The following is a 20,431-nucleotide window of genomic DNA, read 5'->3' on the forward strand; positions in this document are numbered from 1 at the left end:
GCGAGGAGGAAAATCCTGATGTTCGCTTGGCCGGTGCCGGACTGCCGTACGCTTCAATTTCCACGATTTTTGACGGGGTCGTGTCGTCTCGCGATTTTTGCAGTATTCTGTTTTGGAAAGGAATTAACACCTAAGTCTGTGGTTCAGAAAAGAAAAAAAAAACAAAAAAAAAAAAAAAAAAACTTTTAGCCGAAGGAGCAGACACAGAAGACACGTTTCCTTCTGTGTCTGCTGTTTCAACTAAAATTTTTTTTTTTTTTTTTTTTTTTTTTTTTTTATTACAGGGCGAGGTGTTAAACGACGTGACGGCTATGGTGTCCGAGGAATGTGTTTTTCGTGCAAGCTGGCTCTCGTTTGGACGGCGTCGTACGCAGTTGCTCGGCGCAGGCTGATTGATGCTCCTTATGTTCGATTGAATATGCTGTTCTCTTTTACATAGAACACAAAGAACCGCCGCATGGATAACTCTCCAGCGTTCGCCCTGGCAGACGACCTTCACGTTATGTGCTATCCTGCCGCCAAACAACACCAGGACGAAACGAGTGTCGTCCCTGCTAGAGATTTATTTCGCTACTGCGTAATTTCAGCTCAACAAGGTTCGGGGAGCTTATACTTTTTAGAGCACAGCTCAAAGGCGCCCGTTTCCGGCTTGAGCGGCGTCGCTGTCGGCGTAACCGCGCGGTGCATTATCGGACGTTTCCCATAATGCACCGCGTGGGAGGGAGGAGGAGCGAGGGGAAGGAGGAATAGTTGCGGAGGGAGGAGGCGCATACCGTCCCTTTCCGTACCCTCCCCTCCCCCTCCTCTAGAGCTGCGCTCTAATTCGGCATTACAGGGAGTTGTAAACGTCTTTCATCTTTCAACCTCCGGCTCCCATTGCTCGCAAGACTATTTTCCTCCCAAGCCGGTACACTACATAGCTGCCCAACAAAACACGGCGCCTGTATGTGCTGGGTTTAGCTTTGGAATGCCCATTCTTTTTCCTTCCTTTCTCTGTTCCCGTCAGGGTTGTGCACGTTCCATGCACGGTCACCCGATCCTGGAGCAATTTTTCTTGCCTCCGAGGCGTCTTCTCCAACTTTGCTCCGTGCCCACCGAGGGATGGAGGGAAACCATTAAGAAGAACATTTAGGCGGAGTAGCCCCGCTCGAAAAAAAAAAAATCCGCGTTGGAGCGGTCTCGAGACATGACCGCGGCGGCCTACCTTCTTCTCTACAGCCTAACGAGAGAACTAAGAGAAAAAGAGTGAAAAAAGCTAATTGTTTAAACTTCGCGCGTTTGACGTTGATTTCGTATCTTTCCCATCTATAAACAAGCAAAGAAACACAGCTCCCGTATCACAACGTGTGGGATGTGGTTCGTCCAGGCCAGGGTAATGCGCTTTAAATATGACGGAGCAAGCCTCTGTTTCTCTAACAGAAAAACTAGGCTGAAAAAAATATATACAGAAAAAACGAAACTTTCATTTTTAGTTCGCAAATTTTTCTTTCTTTCTTTCTCTCCCTTCTTTTAGTGCCAGTTTTTTTGTTTTGTTTTAGGAGCGTTTTGCGTAGATAATTTCGCCGGCCGGGAGCTTTTACTGACGTAAAACATTTCAATTAAAGAGAGAAAAAAAAAGCGCCGGATTTTATTTTTACGCTCTTAAAATAATCACGCACTCGGGCAGAAAAATAAATAAAATACATTATTTTACTTAAAAATAAACCTCGTGAGCGTGTGTAGGCATAAACGCTGCTTTAAATAATATATTTATATATATATATACCGAATGAAAAAAAAAAACAAAGTTGACAGCGTATTTATTCACTGCGGCGGACCTCCCTGAACGATGAGAAGCGCTCCGGAAGAAAGCCTGATACAGTTTCAGCTGGCTGACTGAAAAATTGTTCGGAGCAAGACTACTTTGCGCTTTGCAAAAACCTCCCCTGAAGAAAAACAAAACAAAAAAACAACAACAAAAAAAAAACTGGAAAGGTTTTCTTTAATATTTTTTGTTAAGATGTATCGCGCACTGTTTGCCTAGCAAAATTCTGGAGGCTAAAAAAATAAATGAATAAAAAATGGACGGGAGAGTGAAGCGACAAACCGTCCGAGTAGGTGACGCAACTGGAAAACGAAACGAAAGCAAAAGCAGGCGACGTCGCGATGTCGAAGAGAAACCGACGGTTCTCGCTCGAAGACGGTGGACGATTTTTCGTGACAAAAAAAAAAAAAAAAAAAAGAAAAAAAGTGCGAATAAAAAACGGCGTAGAAGAAAAGCGAACGACACAAACTCGCCGACCGGGCGAGCGCGGAGGTAGGTTTCGCAAAATAGAATAAAACGCGCATTTTGCGTTAAAAACATGCGCAGTTTTATTTTTTATATGGAACGTGTTTAGTGGTGGTGTGTCTATGCTGGTTGAGAGTTCGATAGAGTATGGCAGTGTGTACAGATGGAACTGCGAGGTGAAATGGCCGATGACGATGGAACAGCGAGAACCGGTTGCCGTTTCCTCTCTATTTGAAGGAAGCGGAGCACATTTCTTCGCAGCGTACGAAGACTGCAAAGAGGGAGGGAACTTGCTACATTTACGACGTTTGCGATAGTAATAACTCCAGAGAGGGCTCGAGGGAACTCTGTTTTGAGAGGATTTCATTACGTGACGCTTTTTGTCTCGCGTAAGGGACACCCGATCCATTGGCGTTTCGATCAGCGCTAAATTGTGGACCCGCTGTGTTTCGAAATTTAAGTAGTACGCCGCCGACAGAAACAAATTGGATTTCCTCCCGGGTGGAAAGACGCTCCGCAGAAGACGAGAAGAACAAGAGCACCTCTCAGCTGAAGTCGGGCCTCCGTAGAAAGCGTCTTAACGCCGCAGCCTTATTCAATTCGGGCAGCAACTGTTGCGCGCAGACCGAGTGATCGAAGTGGACGTCGTAAATCTTTGCGCAACGGAGACTCCTCTTCGCCCAAAATGACGCTTTTTCTATCGTTGGTTCGTACGTTGTGGACACTTGGTAAGTGATCCTGCACCGCCGAAGCTCTCCTTTTACTCGGGGTTGTATCAAATACCGGCCAGAGACTCGCTTTCGTCATCATCCTCGAGAGGAAGTTCACTTGGGGGAAGCAGAAAATTGAACCCGCCTGGAATTGCCGCAGAAAACGATCGCGTTTCCATTTTCGTCGCCACTTTTTGGCGCCACTGCGGCGACAGCATTATTTGGCGACTCTCCGTTTCGACCTTACATTTTTTGAAGCGAGGGTTTCGAGAGGTCAACCAAGCTTCAGGACGCTGTCACGTGACTTCGCTGTCGGAACAAGCTGACTCTTCGGTCACGTGACAAGCTCCGTTTAGACGAAGCGCAGAGGACACCGTGCCATTCGGGGGGCAGCCAAGCGCTAGGCGCTGTCAGGCCTTATGCTCGTAACGTCCGCTAAATCGCGGAAGCTGAAATGGACTACTGTCCAGACCGGTTCTAACGAAGTCAACGGGAAACGGAAATCACTTCGGTATATCCGCTATTTCGTTATAACCGACTTCGGTTATAATGAAGTGGGAATGGGAAATCCCGATCGCTTCGCTGTAGCCGCTATTTTGTTATAAGCGACTTCGTTATAACCGGTTTCGACATTATTGCGTTGTCGCCGATTGAGCGAAGCCTTGTGACGCGTTTGAGGAGAAACGGGCACCGCTCCCGTCCCGAACGCGAGAAATGGGAGAAGCAAAAAAAAGGTGCCTAGCTCAGCGCCAAAGATGGCGCCCGAACGTTGGGAGAAAAGATCGCCTTACTGCCGGCGGAGAAGACAAACAAAATGGCTGTTGCGTTCCCCAGAGTGGCATCTGTTTTCCCGATGAGGTTGCTGAGTTCTCGGCGTAGGACGCTATCGATGCTGACCCCATGGAGGCGACCACTTGTCACTTTGGCCCCGGTTTGGATGACTCTGCTTCGCCTGGCGCCAGCAGTTGCGGACAGCGGCCACTCGGTTCTTTTTCTGCCCGACTTTTGTTTCGGGACCCGAGCCGCCCTGGTGGTGGTTAGCGAGCAAGCCGTCAGCTCCCTACCCTTCGCCGTGTCCTCCGCATCGAATGTTGTTTGTTTTTTTGCGCGTGCGCGCGTTTTTGTGTGTGCGTGTGGAAAGAGGGAGGTCCTTTTTGTTTTCTTCTGGGCTATTGTTGATGACTTGAACGTAAGCGTTTATACGTCCATTTGACCTGTTGACTTCCCAAGGGCTGAAACTACTTTAAGATTGGTTTATCTTGTTCTTGGACTCGTTTTCAGCTTGTGCGATCTTCTTTGAAGTGATTCGGGCCATTCGTTGCTTTTCTGTATTGTGTTTTAATCTCGTTTAATAATTGCACGTGCGAGTTTCGACTGGGCTTCTCAACTGCAACTTGGAAATGCACACGTCCTTGATTTTGATGAATGAACGAATGACTAAATGGATTTTTATCACGCAAAGGCCAATCTTGACCAAAGAGTGTCAAAGACGAAGTTCACGATCTTTTGTGCTGCTCCTTACTGCGTTAATAGGCTTTGTTTCTTGCCGCGTACTCCTTACCTGCGTATTCATTTTGTTTTTCCTTTGGGCCATCGTCTTATCTAAAATAAAAGCTGTAGCAATCCCAGAACTGTAAAGGCCCGTTCACACTCTTGTGACCGAGTAAGACCGAGAGGATCAGACCGGTTTTTAAGCCTCTTGCGACGTCTTGGGACCGGATGCGATGCAGCGGAGCTGGTCCTAAGAGATCGCAAGAGGCTTAAAAACCGGTCTGGTCTCTCTCGGTCTTACTCGGTCGCAAGAGTGTGAACGGGCCTTTTACCTCTGCGGTGGCTGTTGCTGCCGTTCCAAAGGCAACCGAGATTTGGAGCCAAAAACGCAGCTCTGCGTATGACAAATGAAGTCGAGTTCCAACGAAGAACCGGGCCTTTTGTCACAACGCTCGCAGACGACACCAGGAGACAGCCCTGAAAACCCTGGGCAGACGATAACGAGCGAGCGGCCGGAAGGGAACCATTGGGGACAAAGGAAAATTAGCCCAAAGGCGGAACCGACGCTGCTCTTGTCAGCTCTTCTGCTCACCGCTTGTTTGTTGGTCTTTTCACTGCGCCAGATTGGACTCTTATTGCGGCTTTGCTTCTACCGGTTTCGCCACCGCAGCGCGCTCACCAATTCCGCCGCCATGTTCGGGTTTCCGTCCTGCAGCTCTCGCTGTCGTCTGCTGCTCCAGAGCGCGTCGTCTTCTGCTAGCGCCCGCCCCCTTTTTTTTTTTTTTTTTTTTTTTAAATACCCGATTGATTTTTCTTTTAATTTTAATTTTTTTTTTTTTTTTTTTGTAAAAGAAAAAAAGAGAGAAAGAAAAGCCGACAGATTCGAGCCAGAGAGACAGATCCAGGTGCCGCTTCTTTCGGGGTGTTCGGTTCGGAAGACTCAAAACGTTGCGGTTCCCTAAATCGGCCGTATTTTTTCTCGAAACAGCACCGGCACACCACGACGGCCGTAGGAGATACGCCGCTGCCCCCCCGAATGAACAGATCGAAAAGCGAAACGTTTGGCAAGGATTTGCGGCTTTCTTTCGAGGCGCTTTTCTTTTTGACCCGTGCTCGTCTCAATAGGAATATCCGCTTTTCGCGGGGAAGACACGAAAAGGTCACGCGTGCGCCGATGGCTTTTTCTCTGTTTCTCAGTTTTTATACGTGACTCCTCTCCCACAATGTTGTTTATGTTCCCTTCGAACCAAGAAGAAAACGCCCTTGTCTTTGGAAAAATTTTTGCTTCCCACTAGAATAATTTGTCTTTTTTTTTCTTCCTCTTACCTTAGGACGGTGCCTGTGAATTTTGTGTTTACTGCTGTTTTTTCTTTTTCTCCTCGAGGTACCGTAAATTGCGAAGCTTTCTTTCTTCGTACATTTTTCCGGGGAGAGAATCAAGTATTTTTGCGAGTCCAATTCCTGGGACGCTTTGTCCCGTTTCTTTTTCTCTCGGTTCGAGGGGGAAGCGAAGCATTCGTCTCCGCACACTTTCCGCTCGTTTGGAGCCGCCTCGAGAAAGAATAGATAAGCCCATAGTTGCGTGTGTATCTCGTTGTTATGGTGTACTATCCGTCCCCCCGGCGGGTTTCTTATTTGTCGCTCTCTGCGGCGCTTTTGCTTCTGGCCGCTTCGCTATGGGCGCTTTCGCTATGGCTGTTTTTTCGCTATTGGTGCTTTCGCTATTGGCGCGCAAGGAAGACGCGACTGCGCTGTTTTCTTGCGCGGCCGACTGTGGCACGGTGTGTCTGTGCGTGGCATATGTTGCTCTTTCTGCCGCCAGGGCTGTAGCTTTTTGTAGGTTGGGCCTCATTGCTCGCGATGCCTGCGCCCGTTTCAACGACTGCCGAACGACATTCGTTTCGCTTAAAGGCAACAAACACCCTTTTTTTTTTTCTTTTTAGCAGGCGGAGGTTTGCCGTTTGCTGGGTGTTGGGAAAGAAGCGATATTACAATTTATCGTCATTCCGTCCTTTTCTTACGTCCAGGATCGCTCATGGTCTACTTCTTCTTCGTTCTTGTTTTGCTTTCTAGAAAGAAAAAAAGAAAAGAGGCGGTTGTCTTAGGAGGTTGTTGCGTAGGCAGATCACGTCGGAGTCGCGTGGAATGGATAGCTCCCGCCTTCCTGTTCGTCGACGCAAACTTTTGCTTGACAGTTGGGGCTGATAAGACAAAGGCCACCGTTAACACGATTAGTGGCGTCATTCGATTAAGCTTGACGGCTCGCGCTGCGTGCAGCTCAGGAAACTAGATCGTTCCCCTTTCCTGTCCGATGCTTCCAAAATTTGGAACGGATCGAAAAAAAGTAGCCACCAAGCGGGCTTTTAAGCTGCGCAACATCGTTTCCGCCTTCCAGCTGCTCTTTGCTAACGACGGCGAACGGTAATATAAGATGTTCTTTTTCTCCTCGTTTTTCTTTTCTCGACTGTTTCATTACAAACTCTACGAAAAAAAAATTTTTTTTTGTGTTTTTTTAATTTATTGTTTGCTTTATTTTCTCCACCTTCAAAATACCTCCTCTATTTTCTTTTCGGCTGTCCCGACTAATTTTTGAGGCGTAGGAGGCAGGGCACGACTATCAGGAAATCCGAGTTGGCGGCGGGTTTTGTCGGGGGGCCCTGTTCGCTTTTTGGGAAAAGAGAGGCTCGCCGTCAGACGTGATTCATAAGGCCCGTGTCCATTTTTGGGCGTCCGCAAATGAGTTATCGTAATTTCGTAAAGTGCTCGAGGGGGCTTCTTCGGCCCTGTCGAAAAAAGGGTCCCGGGCAGAGTTTGACTCCCGCGGCCCTCTGAAAACGGCCAGCCGCGCACTTCCAGACAGCAAGCACCGCCTTTTCTTTTTTTTCTTTTGTCTTTCGGTGAGCTTGTTGGAAAGTTGCGAGCACATCAAAGCCCACTTTGTTTCCTAACCTTCGCTTCTAAAAAAAACTTTTTTTTTTCTTTTTAATGATGAGTGAATTTGCGTTTCGCGTGCAGCAATATTTTTCTCTCCCTGAGCGGCGCGATTTGCGTCGCCTGAGCGGCACAGGGCGGTCGAACATTTCTGGCGCCGCAGCGGCCGCCGCTGGCCATTTGCAGCCTGGCGGGAGATCACCGGACGAAACATGGGGGGAAAGCAGAGAACGCCGTTGCCACGTTGCAAGCGGGCCACACGTAGGGGGGAAAAAACGGTTTATTTCTTGCTTTTATTTAAACCTCGAAGAGTCTGTGCGGTTCCATGAAGGCTTTGAAAGATCCCGTATCTCCTTCACTTTGGTGTCCGAACCTGTATCTATTCGCATACAGGCCCGGCCTGTTTCACTTACCTCCCACCAACGAGCTTTCCAAAACTCAAGAACCAATTGCGTTTTTCGGCGGTGATTAGGCCTGCTTGTTTTAAAAAAATAAAACTAAAATTAAACGTAGGAAGAGCAAATAAGGCGTGGCATTAGAAGCCACTGAAATCCACATTGCTGCGAGCAACACGGAGCATCGCAGCGGAAACTGAAGTATGCGCAACTAACGAGCCCAGATGGGGGACACGCGGGACATCCGCCTGGCTCCGACCCAAAGTCTCAAGCCAGTCGCCCAGTGGGTCCGGTGCTCGGGTAACGCCGTAGAAGATGCTTTTTAGTTGTTGCTTTTTTTTTTTTTTTGCCAATTTCCTAAACGTCATTCTGGTGATATCCCGAACACTACCTCATGATAGTTAGGGGGAGACAATTGGCTTAGAAGGGCGGGAGGAATCGTATGTTTGTCTTTTCAGAGTTCGGCTAGCTCGAGCAAGCTACTGCCCGTTACGAAGGGTAAAGCCATTAAAAACGCTCATGGAAGTGAAACCTTGCGAATCGCACCGCCGCGCAGGCAGCGATTTTGGCCGCGGAATCGCACGACGTCAGACTCGCTCGAGTGTTCGTTCGCTCGGCGAGACAAAAAGTGCAGCTCCCTTCGCAATTTCGGGGTGCGGAAGGTGAGGGTCATTGCACCAGTTACGTGAGGGTCTCCCGCTCGGCGCCGTGTGCAACTCGTTGCCCTGTCACGTTTTTGTGCGGCTTTCGGAAATTCAGCGGTCCTTTACGGACGACGCCTTCGAGAAAGGAGACAGGAAACACCTCGAAGGGTTTTCGCCGACTAACCATCGCCAGACAGGTTCTTACGAACGAGGAAATCACGGCCGTCGTCTGCTCTGGTCCGAGCTTCGTCGCACACGTAATCACTCTCTGACCTCATCTCCTTCACTCAGACGGCCAGGTCATTGAAAACCTGGCGATCGTATTTTGATCGAAAAATTAGTCGGTATTTGTTGCCTTGACATATGTTGCTCTTTTTCTTTTTTTGTTCCAGTGAAGTACATATGCATCTGGGACTCTCTATTAAATGTTTCGAGGGTAACTGCAAAGAAAAAAACTTTTTTTTTTTAATAGTTTATTTAGAACAAGCATGTTACAAAACAAATCTTCCCCGAAAAAACATTTTTTTAGCAATATTTACGCCGCAGGACGTAATTTAGTCGGAGTCACAACTTTTCCACATTTGAAACTCCCGCTCCTTCGACGCGCGCGGAGTGGCTGCTATCCGTCACTCCGTGACGTATAGGAGCCACTACGTGACGTGTAATACCAACTCTGTGGCGCGCGATTTAAAACGTACGAAATAGCCGCAAACTAAAATCAGTCTCGCGCAATAAATATTGCTGTAAAAAATTTCGTTTTTGGCAGAAAATTTGTTTTGTTACATGCTTGTCCCAATCAGGCTGTTTAAAAAATACACCTTTTTTTCTCTGCAGTTACCCTTTCAGAGTTCTGTGTAGAGTGTGGTTGTCTGTGAAAGTCCTCCATGTTTTCATTCCTTCTATTTCGAGTACTATTCATAATCAGAGAGCGCTCGCCTTAACCACTTTTGCATGTGCAGTGCTATATTTAGACTTTTAAACCGAGCGATTCTCCTAAATGACTCGCTAAACTTTCTCGTTTTCTTTTCACAATTCGTGATATATATACTTGCGATGTTTGTTTTAGTGTGTGTTTTTCTCCGTAAGTTGCAGCTATTTGCCGGATCTCCCTCCGTCATACATTTTGACGGAACTTGACACTAAATGAGCATTAGTATTAGTATTAGTTAATAACATATGCGCGATCAGCCAATCAACGCGCCGCTGTTCACACGGACGTCATTCGAGAGAAGTGCGTTCCCGCTTGACGGGGGTATTTTTGAATTTCATATTGTAGAGTCGTAACAGTTCGTCTCATGGGCATGCCGGGGGCACTCCGTGCAGTATTTTGCCCTTCGGCTTGCGCTTACTGTACGCCGTAGACGGATTTCACCGACCCTGTGTGGCCATGCCATGCAAAATAGCATCTGAACCAATGCGGGGAGAAAGTCGTGTGCTTCTTGGGTTGCGATGATGCCAGAACGCCGAGCTCTTATTGGCCGATTGAAAAATAAATTTTAAAGCATCTGGCATCGAGGTCTTCCCTCGCAATCAAAGCCAATCAGAACTCGGCACCGTTTTGACGTCACCGGGCAAACACTTTGGGCTTGCAGACTCCCCAAACAACAAAGGCGACCGCTTCGTCCCCCAGTTGCAAACAAAGTGCGCTCGTGCGCCACTTTGTCTCGGCCAAACGACAGTTCCCCACGGAAGCGAGAAACAGGGCCAACCGCAACTTTTACGAGCTCGCGATTGGACGAGCCGGGCCCGGGGGCCGCTCAGCCCTCCGCTAAATGCCACCTGGGAGCCTAATTTATTGCGTGCTCCTCGACTGCCAAGGAAAGCGAGGACCTCCGAAAGAAGAAGGACGCCACCGCCAGCCGTGGCCTTGTTTCTGCGCAGAAAGGGCAGTCGTCGAACAGCTACTGCCGCCTGCTACCGCGGCGGAGTTCCTCTGGCGATGGCGGCTCAAAGACATTTTATTATCTCCGGAGGCCCAAGCCGGGTCTTTATCTTGTCGGGGGCCTCCCGCGCGCCTCGCTGCGGGTGTTCCCCGATATCTTTCACGCGTCTCGTCCGACTTTCGGGGTCTCCGCGCAGCTGGGTGATGCGCGTCGATGCCTTCTCATGCCTGGAAGAACGTACAACCTCGCTGACCAGCGCGTGCCAGTCTTTGGGAGGCTGCTCCAGGCATTTGACCCACTGCGTTCTTCTATGACGCTCGGTTGCCACGGCCACAGGAACCAGCAAAACTAACGATCTGTCCGCCACTTAAGCGCTGGAAAGAGCCCGATATTAGACTCGTTCGATTTACTGGCCCTACATCGATTCTGGCAGTGTACTTCCCTGTGCACTTTATTGAGGCTCACTGGCGAGCCTAACCAGGTGGCAGTGGCACACACTCTCGGATTTCTCCGATGACAACCAGCACTGTAACTGACTGATTGTCCAGCATGTCTGCCGCACTTTTTTTTTTCATTTTCGAAACTCTTTGACAGACGGAATTTCTTTTGTCAGGTTTTACCCGCTGCGCGTTTGTGGTTTGACTTCTGTACTCTGGGTCAGCCCTTCGTAGCATTTCCAAAGAAAAATGCGCCTTCACATCTGTGATCGGCGCTCAAGGCGCACGAGCACTCATATTTCTGGCTTCACAAAAATTTTAAAAAAAGATTACCGCAATATTTTTCTGAGGAAAAAATCGTGCGCAAACCGCTCGGCTGGTTTCCTTAGTTGCGACCGCTCACGGCAGAGTGCGTTATAACCTCTTGTGATCACGACTAGACTGGTGCCCTTCACCGTGTAGGCGTGGAACATTCTTTCCAAAAACTTGGGCAATATTATAAACGGCCATGTTAACTCATAGATGGCGCCAACGTCTCGTCACAAGACATGTGGCAATGCAGGTGTGTGCCTTTAGGATGGTCACTTGGGTGCTTGGACCGCCTGTAACCGCTTACTAAGAGACTGGCATACTGGCGCCAGTGTGTTTTCTGCAGTTATTCCCAGTAGAACTAGAAATGGTTGAATTACAATGTTCGTTGAAAGTATGAAGCACTCTGGAACGCAAACGTGCTTTCCCAAGAACAGTGAGCAAAGAATGGTCGGTCCTCGCAGATCCTCCCCGCTACCGGACGGCCTACGCGTGCGAAGGGAGCCAGCTGCACATCGCCTGCGACGACGGCCACCTGGTGCAGCTGATCCGGGCCAACTACGGCCGCTTCTCCATATCCATCTGCAACGAGCACGGCACCCTCGATTGGAGCGTGGACTGCATGTCGCACCGCTCCTTCAGGGTCATGCAGCAGAGGTACCCCTTCCTTCACACCGACACGATACTCAAGGAGCGCCCCGGGCGAGCAAAAACGTAGAGCGCAGCTCCTAGGCGCCCGTTTCCGGCTTGAGCGGCGTTGCCGTCGGCGTAACCGCGCGTTGCATTATGGGACGTTTCCCATAATGACGCCACGTTTGACGTCACGAGGGAGGAGGAGCAGGGAATTTTTTCCACTGAATTTAGCGGGAAATGCAGCGAAAATTTCTCGCTATGTGGGAGGGGAGCCGGGGAGGGGGAGGGGAGGGTACGGAGGGGCATACCCTCCCCTCCTCCTCCTCCTCAAGAGCTGCGCTCTAATTCGGCATTACAGGGAGTTGTAAACGTCTTTCATTTTTTAGGTTGCGTTTTCGTTGTGCGTCGCGTCCTTTGAAACGCTTCATTGGAGCGCGTGGAAAGACGCTAAGAGAATCCCTTGGATCGTGCCCGATTGAACGCTAGGACGCCGCTTCACGTCAGCATTAAATGGTCGCGTCTCGCGAACGCGCGGAGCATTCCTAGGTAAGGAAGTGCGGAAAACTCCCTAATGCAATCCTAAGATCGAAATGATTATGTGCAGTCTGTGTGCAACATATTGTGTTGAAGCTCGGTGCTCGCCTCAGTGTAATTGCAGGACACTGCAAAGAACCGACCATTGTTTAAATCGGGGGTCTCTAAATATGTTGCCTAAGGGGCCGGATTGGGGACCTGTTGCAGTCTCGAGGGCCGAAAATCAGATAAACGAGGAAATACGAAGTCTAAAAGTCTAAATAAGCATTTAAATACAGAAACTTAAAGTAGAACAAGAATTTAAAAAAAAATAAGTATAAGGTGGGAAAATAGATATACGTTATATTTAAGTGCAATATTTTACTATTTATGCTATTATAATATAATTATGGCGCCCAAAATTCACCGGACAAAAAACAAAGCGCATACGAACTTGTACATATTTACACAGGGCAGAAAACCAATGAAAATGATAGATGAGATCACTAGGCACGACATATACGAGAACGTAAAACAATGTTTTTATTGATATGTACAATAAATAATGCCGCTAGAGAGCCGGCGTTTTGATGCAGTTTTCAAGACGTGTGCGAATAGTGGATTTTGAGTTGGAAGCGAATAGTGATCTTGGCCGAATATTTTCAAATCGAATATCGAATAGTTCCTCTAAGCTGTTCACTATCGCACCCTGCCTAAATTAAACCCCATCTGAACTCCTAAAGGTTGTTCCCAAGCTTGTCCATGTTTAAGCTAATTTTAAATTTTATTTTGCTATATTTATGAACCGAGACCTCATGAAGTCCAGTGTAAACGGGGAAGGGCAAGTAAGCAATGTATTTGACATGAAATTAAACCTATAGAGATGACCAGCTCAGGGGATGATTCGGGGGATTTATAAATATTTTGCTATATATGCAAATGTCCTATATTATATCTAGAATGTGAGGGAAAAAGAATGACGAGTGATGAGCTCAGGTTGTCAGGACATCTCTGCCTAGAGGGTCATGGGGATGTCACATTTTCGAAGGGTCTACAGTCCGGCTAACACTAGTCCGGCGCCTCAGCATAGCCATCGCAGCCGTCGGCGGCGCTTCGGCGTTGATGTCGCCAGATAGTCCTTGCTCTATTTCGCGCCAGGCTAGCCCGGAGAGATGCCCCGCGCGCTGGCTCGCCGCGCTTGCGCAGTAGCAACCGGAGCCTGGGAGCGATAGCGGCAGAGTAGCACCTCTGGCGCGCCGGGGCGAGCCTAGCATAGCGCCGACCACCGCTGGCGGCCGCACCCAAGACGTCAGCTGTAGATTTCAACATTCACAAAGTTCTTTTTCCATACACCACGCGCGTGCGTGCACCGTCCCGCTTCGAAAGGGGGCTTTCCTCCGAAGGAGTGACTGCGATATTCTTCGAAGAGTTGATCGCAGCGGGTCAGCCTCGTTGAGCGCGCTTCTTACCGAGCACGGGTGCACTGCTGAGAAGCAACACCCGCGGAAGCGAGCTCCGCAGGTGTCGCGGAAGCGACACCTGCGGAGAATAAAAAAGTATTTTTGTCCCGTGAATCTGAATATCATGTTTGTTATCTCCGAAGATGTAACCAAACGCAAGAAAACATGAAAAACCTGCGACCGGTAGTTACGTCGTACTAGGATCTTTCGGCCGCCAAGCGCATGTCGCTCCTGTGTAGTTGCAAGCTTGCCAGGTATATTGGTCCGTTTGCTTGAAGCACTAACCGCGGCTAAAGTTAGCCGCAGTACCTAGGAGGGGGATTTTGAGATCACGTGACTGGCTCGGTAGGGATGCGGGGAAACATGGGGCGGTGCCCCAGTGAGTGAGTGCCGCTCGCTTTGGAACTAATATGTCGTTGTAGCTGCAATATCGAGCGCGTTAGTCAGCAACGAATGGTGCAGGAGGCTTTCGCTTTGCCTTACCTCATCTAAACCGCAAAGCATGGGCAATGACATCGCCGCATTTTTTAGATAGTGTTTCGATTCTGGGCACTCCTAAGCCTAAATGAACGCGATAATTGTCGGCATATCAACGTCTTTGGAAAGCGGATTGTTGATAGCACACAAAGGCAAACAGCGTCCCGACAGACTTTTTTTTCTAAATTATTTAAGCACCGCGAGAAAAACGCTGGAAGTGTATTTCTACGGTTCACGTGCGCTGGCTTTCCTCTTAAAAGAGATTTGAAGTAAAAAATCATAATAAGGCTTTAACAAACGCGCGTGCAAGGCAAAATTTGTTTGATACTTTTTGCTTTAGAACGGTTACTACTGCAGACGCCAGCACGTGCGACGCGTGCAACTACAGTCGTAGCATGCACCTCGGTTCTTGGATAATTTAGAAAAAAGGTCTGTTGGGACGCCGTCTGCTTTTGTGTGCTATCAACAATCCGCTTTCCAAAGACGTTGCCATGCCGACAATTATCGCGTTCATTTATAGCTTAGGAGTGCCCAGAATCAAAACACTATCTAAAAATTGCGGCGATGTCATTGCCCCTGCTTTGCGGTTTAAGTGAGGTAAGGCAAAGCGAAAGCCTCCTGCACCATTCGTTGCTGACTAACGCGCCCGATATTGGAACCACAACGACATATTAGTTCCAAAGCGAGCGGCGCTCGCTCACCGGAGCACCGCCATGTTTCCCCGCATCCCTACCGAGCCAGTCACATGATCTCAAAATCCCCCTCCTAGGTACTGCGGCTAACTTTAGCCGCGGTTAGTGCTTCGAGCAAACGGGCTAGCAAGAGTGCATGTGCATAGCTTTGACAGGTACTGAAAATGCACAAGAGCGGATATTCCAAAAACTCTTAATATGACGTCATGCTTCGTGAAGGAGGGGCTTCAGTGTTACTTTGAAAATGATTTTCTGCAACCTTCATGCCCCAAATTGAAAAAAAAAAAATCTCAATATTTGTGACTTTGTAGGCCAAATAGAGACGATTTAAGTGTTTTTTCTCAAACACAGAACTGCTTTAGTTTCCATTTAACCTGGCACTTAGCCAAGATTTTTTTTTTTTTTTTTTTGGGGGGGGGGGGGGGGGGGGGCATTTATGACAACATGCTGTATGAGGGGGAGGGGGGCGAGGAGGTCCCAGTGAAATGGAAGATTTTGGGGGAAGCCTAGGCCCCATGCCCCCCCCCCCCCCCTCCCCCACACACCTTGGCTACATGCCTGCATTTAACGTGCTACTTCAAGTAGGTTTAGAAAACTTGTACTTTACTTGAAGGCTACATTCCCTGAGTATGTACTTGTACTTTACTTAAAGTATTCTTCTTAAAGTACTTTTTGGAGTACTTTCCGAGAAAAGTACAACTCCCGACTTTAAAGTACATTCCAAAATTTGGTCTTCTTAAAATTTGTATCACAAAATGATGCTTTGTCAACCCTGAAGAAATACTGGAATGGATATTCTACTCTCATCATAAACGCGAACAGACGACGCATAGCTCCATTTGTACTGGGGGCAGCTTTCCCGCAGCATTTCAAACTCTCGCTACTTCTCGTTGAGTCAGCGAAAGCGAGGAGATTAAAATCATTAGGAGAGGACACTCCTCTATAAGAGGATTATTTGCGGGACCTACGGGTCTGACGTCATGCTTCTTCATCCCAATATTTGCCGCCATTTCCGAAAATAACTGATGCACCCCCGATTACCCCTGGGGCAATACATACCAGAAAAAAAGGGGAAGAAAATAAACACTGTATAGGGGAATGAAAGGGCATCACAGGAGATCGTATTAAAAAGTGTTTGTAATTTACTTTCAAACTGCATTGTATCTATAGTACTTTACTTCAAGTGCATTGCACCTGGTGTACTTCCATAATCTCTCATTTACTTTGTACTTCATTTCAAGTACTTTTTAGATGTACCCAAAACTGGTTATGAGACCTAATAAAATATAAATAAACAACAACAGATGATTGAACTGAATTTTGGGTGACCAGAATTTTCTCACTTGAGGGATTGTGCGTGTGTGAGATATAGTGTCTTTCTGTCCTAGTTGTGACCTGAAGAAAGGCTGCACGCTGCCAGCATCCACTGTGGTCTTTGGAGACCCGTGCCCAGGCACACTCAAGTACCTGGAGGCTCACTACCAATGCATTCCCGGTGAGTTCCGCACCCCTCTTGGCCACGTCTGCATTAAATTGGCTCTCTTGGGAGAAGAGCACTTCTGGCAACCCCGTTATCTTTTGTTGTGGAACATTCATACCCTTATCATGACTTACGAGCTTTTGTGTGTTAGGTCAAGGACCCTTATCAGACATGAATAGTAGGTTTCAAAGGGAGAACTGCCGAGCTATTCTGAGGTACAGAAGCACTGAAGAAAGAAGACAAAAAAATGACCGCATCTCCGTGGTGAATGATGGTGATTGGGGCGAAGCTCTGGTGGTGCTGATGATACTGATTTTGTTCATAGGTAGTGCTGATGGTGCTGATTTTTTTTTATTGCTCATAGGTAGTGCTGAGTTCCAGGTTGCGTTTCGAATTCGTTGTTACTGCTTTATGGTCGGTGAAATGCAGAGCCAGTGGTTCTTCTAGCGGATCAGCTTGGATCCGCTAGAAGCAGTGGGAATGCATTTCCACCGCCTAAGTCAACGAACGGTCCATGTCAGAAAGAGAATGTGTGGTATGGAACGTGGTTATATACGCATTTGAGCATTTGACCGCAGTGCCCTCTCGTCCATAAACATTGAGCCAATGCATGCAAAGTTTAACGCGATTATATACGCATTTGACCGCAGCGCCCCCTCCTGTATAGACGTTGAGCGGCTGCATGCGACATTTCATCCATGACAGAAACCCCAGCTCTTGAGTTACTACCACATTTCAGAGCCCCCTACTCGTCCCGCAGTTGTGGCCGAGTAGTTAAGGCGATGGACTGGAAATCCATTGGGGTCTCCCCGCCAGAGTGTCGAACCGATGTTTTTATCGGTTCGGTTCGGGTTCGGGTTCACGGCTTTCGGTTCAGTTCCGGTTCAGTTCCGGGGCGCAAAAAATAACGGTTCAAACCGGTTCGAACCGGTTCGAACCGGTTTGAACCGCTAAATTGAGAATATATTTTCCGCGTTGTTCTGTCAATAGGCACTATTTAGGCCATGAAATTAACGGCTGTAAACGATCTGATTTTTGCGAGGACCTATTTTTGAGAATTTCGCAAATCGCCTACAATTCGCGAAAAATGGGTCCCGCGAACAATTTCGGTAAAATGTAAACAGATTGCAATTTATAGTGAGTTTCCACCGCGTCGAGAAAATTACAACCCGCGAATTATTCCAAAACTTCAGCTTTGACCTAAATCGCGAAATATTGAGCCCACGAAAAATAAGTCGTTTACAGTATATAGTTTTCTTTTTTTTTATCGTTTGTAATCCAGTTTTATTTTCAGGTACAAAAATTATAAAATTCTGTTATTAATACCTACACAACAAGAAAGGAAAATCTACATTAACGTACAGAACGTCGTGTTTATACGACTCAACATCCCTTCGTTTACCAGAGTCACACACATTGTACCTGAATCGAAATGTTTTCGCGAAGTGAAGTAGGTTGCCTAAAATACCCGTGATTGCTACAACTTTGTATCGCAGTATTAGATGTTGAATCGTGGTTTTGCCCTTGAACTAAGGAATTAATTACAGTGAATAAAATCATGAAATGGGCACCTGGTCGCCATATATACCATAAAATGTGTTTTATGGAATACGTTTCACAATATATATATAATGACGAGACGACTGATCTTAAGGCAATATAATTTTAAAAATGTCACGAAAGTCACGGGACAAGTCCTTCCACTCTATATTTTATAAAAACACTAAGCGACAATCGCAATGCTTGTTTTTTTTCTAACTAGCATTGTTTGCTCTCAGCACCATGATGCGGGCGACGAATCATGCGAAAAGGAGTGGCTGAAATTGTTCACTCTAACCTATGAGCACCTTCGTACTGAGATCGAATCTGACCTAAACATGGGTAAGCAACAGTGCTTACCCATGTGAACATTTTCTATATGGGATAAACTGGCATAGCCTGGTTCTGAGGTTTGCTCTTGACAAAATGCCGGTCAATTTAATTTGCAAATAAGCATCACCCTCTCTAATTGATGATTTTTGTTAAATAGAACAAAGTGGAATTTCATGCTCTACTCAATTCGGAAGCTACTTAATTGGACACTTTCTGAGAGTTTAAGTGTGCAATCGTCATAGTTCTATCATTTGTTCCAGTAAAAAAGGGCGATAATAAAAACACATAAAAAACGCGATAATAAACTTCTATATATTTGAAAAGTTATATATGCGTGAGGAACACATATAGTTATTTAAATTAGCTTCAAAATAAAAAAAAAAAAAACATTATTTAAAGCTTTTTCAAATCACCTATAACGTGTCTATAGAGGATAAAAGCGCCGAAAAAGATTTGCAGAACATCTTTCAGATAATTTAAAGGTGCATTTACTTATATATCTTTGAGGTGAGGATCTTCTATTTATGCTGCCAAATATTCAGACAGGAATTAAGTATATTTGTATTATCATCGATAAATTTGACTTTATGAAGTTCACATAACCGCATGAGACCGACACGGAAGGACGATACTCGAAAATACGCCAGCTGTTGAGTCTTCGGCAACGTGCTTTTGTTAGCTGTTTTGCAGTGTAAAATACTGGGTTGCAGGGTATGCCAAAAAACACTGTGGTCACGTGATATATCGGAAGGCAAATACACGAAATGTGCAGAAATAAGGAGATGACACGCAATTTTTTCTAAATAATCCCTTACACAACGCTTTACTGCAAAAAGAAATGCATAGAAATGCATAAAATGATATTCCTAATTAAACATAGGTTCCGCGCAGGGCAAATGAAGATTTTTAGAATCCTAATATAAATCACTTTTGGGCATCAGCTTGCCTCAGCTCGAAACGTCGCGAGATACTACCTCGGGAGGCTAATGTTATCTTAGGTTTTACGTGCACTTGTTTTGGGGCCTTACTTCACGACTCTGTTCTTTATCAGTCATGTGCTACATTTCATTAGGCTGCCGTATATCATCGCGAGACTGCTATAAATACTACACAACTTTACACCTTGGACGTCTACTGCTAGTGTTGCGAACGTCGCACTTCACCAGAAAGCTGAAGTATTTAACATGGTTTGCACGTGACGTAATCGCAACAAATGCTGGTGGTCCTTGCGAGTTGTTCTTGCTGAGAAAATCAAATCCGATGGGGCAAAATGCACGCTGCAAAATTTTCGGCTCAGTGCAAGCTATGTATTTGAGAGGCACACATTTTTCTTTTTGGTGCATCGTCGTTAGGCACGGCGCGAGTATCTGGCACGGCAAAACGTTCTTTCTGGCAAGAGTGTTTTTACAAATGAAAGTTGTACCAACTACCCATCTGTCACTATCGTTTCCAGGCCACGCTTTCTAGTCTGCGCCGAAAGTGCGGGGTAGAGGAATCGTTACGACACAGTATGCTTTGAAACTAACCCCCTACCCACTCCCTTCTTTTTAGTTGCTCCTCAAGATACTTTTTATTCCTCAGGGATTGCCTGCTCCGTATTGAGTGGTGTTCACTCGACAATTATATTTGTGTCACTCGTTAAAAGTAATTCTTCCTTGCTTTTACTTTGCACCAAACTGTGAAGGTTAAACAAAATACAGGGCGGTCGAAACTTGGAGAACTTGAGAACGACACTCCTGTGAGACTTAGAGCGGCTGCCAACGTTTGGCTATCCCCGTGAGGCCACTAGGATCTTTCTTTTCAGGTATCCCTCATGTACGCACTAATAGTTCCATGTAACGTCTGACTAATACGTCACATTTAGACCCTTTAACACTTCTATTCTCGGTACAACTTTCTGAGGCAGTTCAGCAATAACGAAAACATGTTTGGGAGCCTCAGTGGTGTGCATACATGTAAAATGGGTTCGTGCAGCATTTTTCTTACCTTCAGTTCAATAAATACCGCTAAGTTGTAATCCCTGACGTTGATAACTTGCAAAAGCATCCATTAGTTTGCCCCTCCGAGAAATGGGAGACATTCGAAAGAAAGAAATGAAACAGCTTTCCCCTCCTCAACTCGCAATTAGAACTATCAGCCACGTGATCTGATCCTAATATATGCAGCGTCAGTGTTTATCATAGTCATAAGCAGGGCTGGCAAAGCAGAGCATGGGCTAATCTTCAGATATAGTTT

The 20,431-nt window shown here is 46.7% G+C and overlaps 1 protein-coding gene across 1 annotated transcript in view; it reads left to right on the top strand.

Annotated features, from left to right (window-relative positions):
- Positions 1-11,308: 11,308 nt before the first annotated feature.
- The window catches only part of LOC8025406 (latrophilin Cirl), a 47,754-nt gene continuing 38,631 nt past the window's right edge, over positions 11,309-20,431 (top strand). Inside the window, exons 1-3 of the mRNA XM_042289255.1 lie at positions 11,309-11,322; positions 11,502-11,726; positions 16,233-16,339. Coding sequence (XP_042145189.1) covers positions 11,309-11,322; positions 11,502-11,726; positions 16,233-16,339 — 346 coding nt within the window. The remainder of the gene's footprint in view (positions 11,323-11,501; positions 11,727-16,232; positions 16,340-20,431) is intronic.

This window comes from Ixodes scapularis, unplaced genomic scaffold (assembly GCF_016920785.2).
Source record: "Ixodes scapularis isolate PalLabHiFi unplaced genomic scaffold, ASM1692078v2 PGA_scaffold12__126_contigs__length_90152505, whole genome shotgun sequence".
In the NCBI taxonomy this organism is placed as follows: domain Eukaryota; kingdom Metazoa; phylum Arthropoda; class Arachnida; order Ixodida; family Ixodidae; genus Ixodes; species Ixodes scapularis.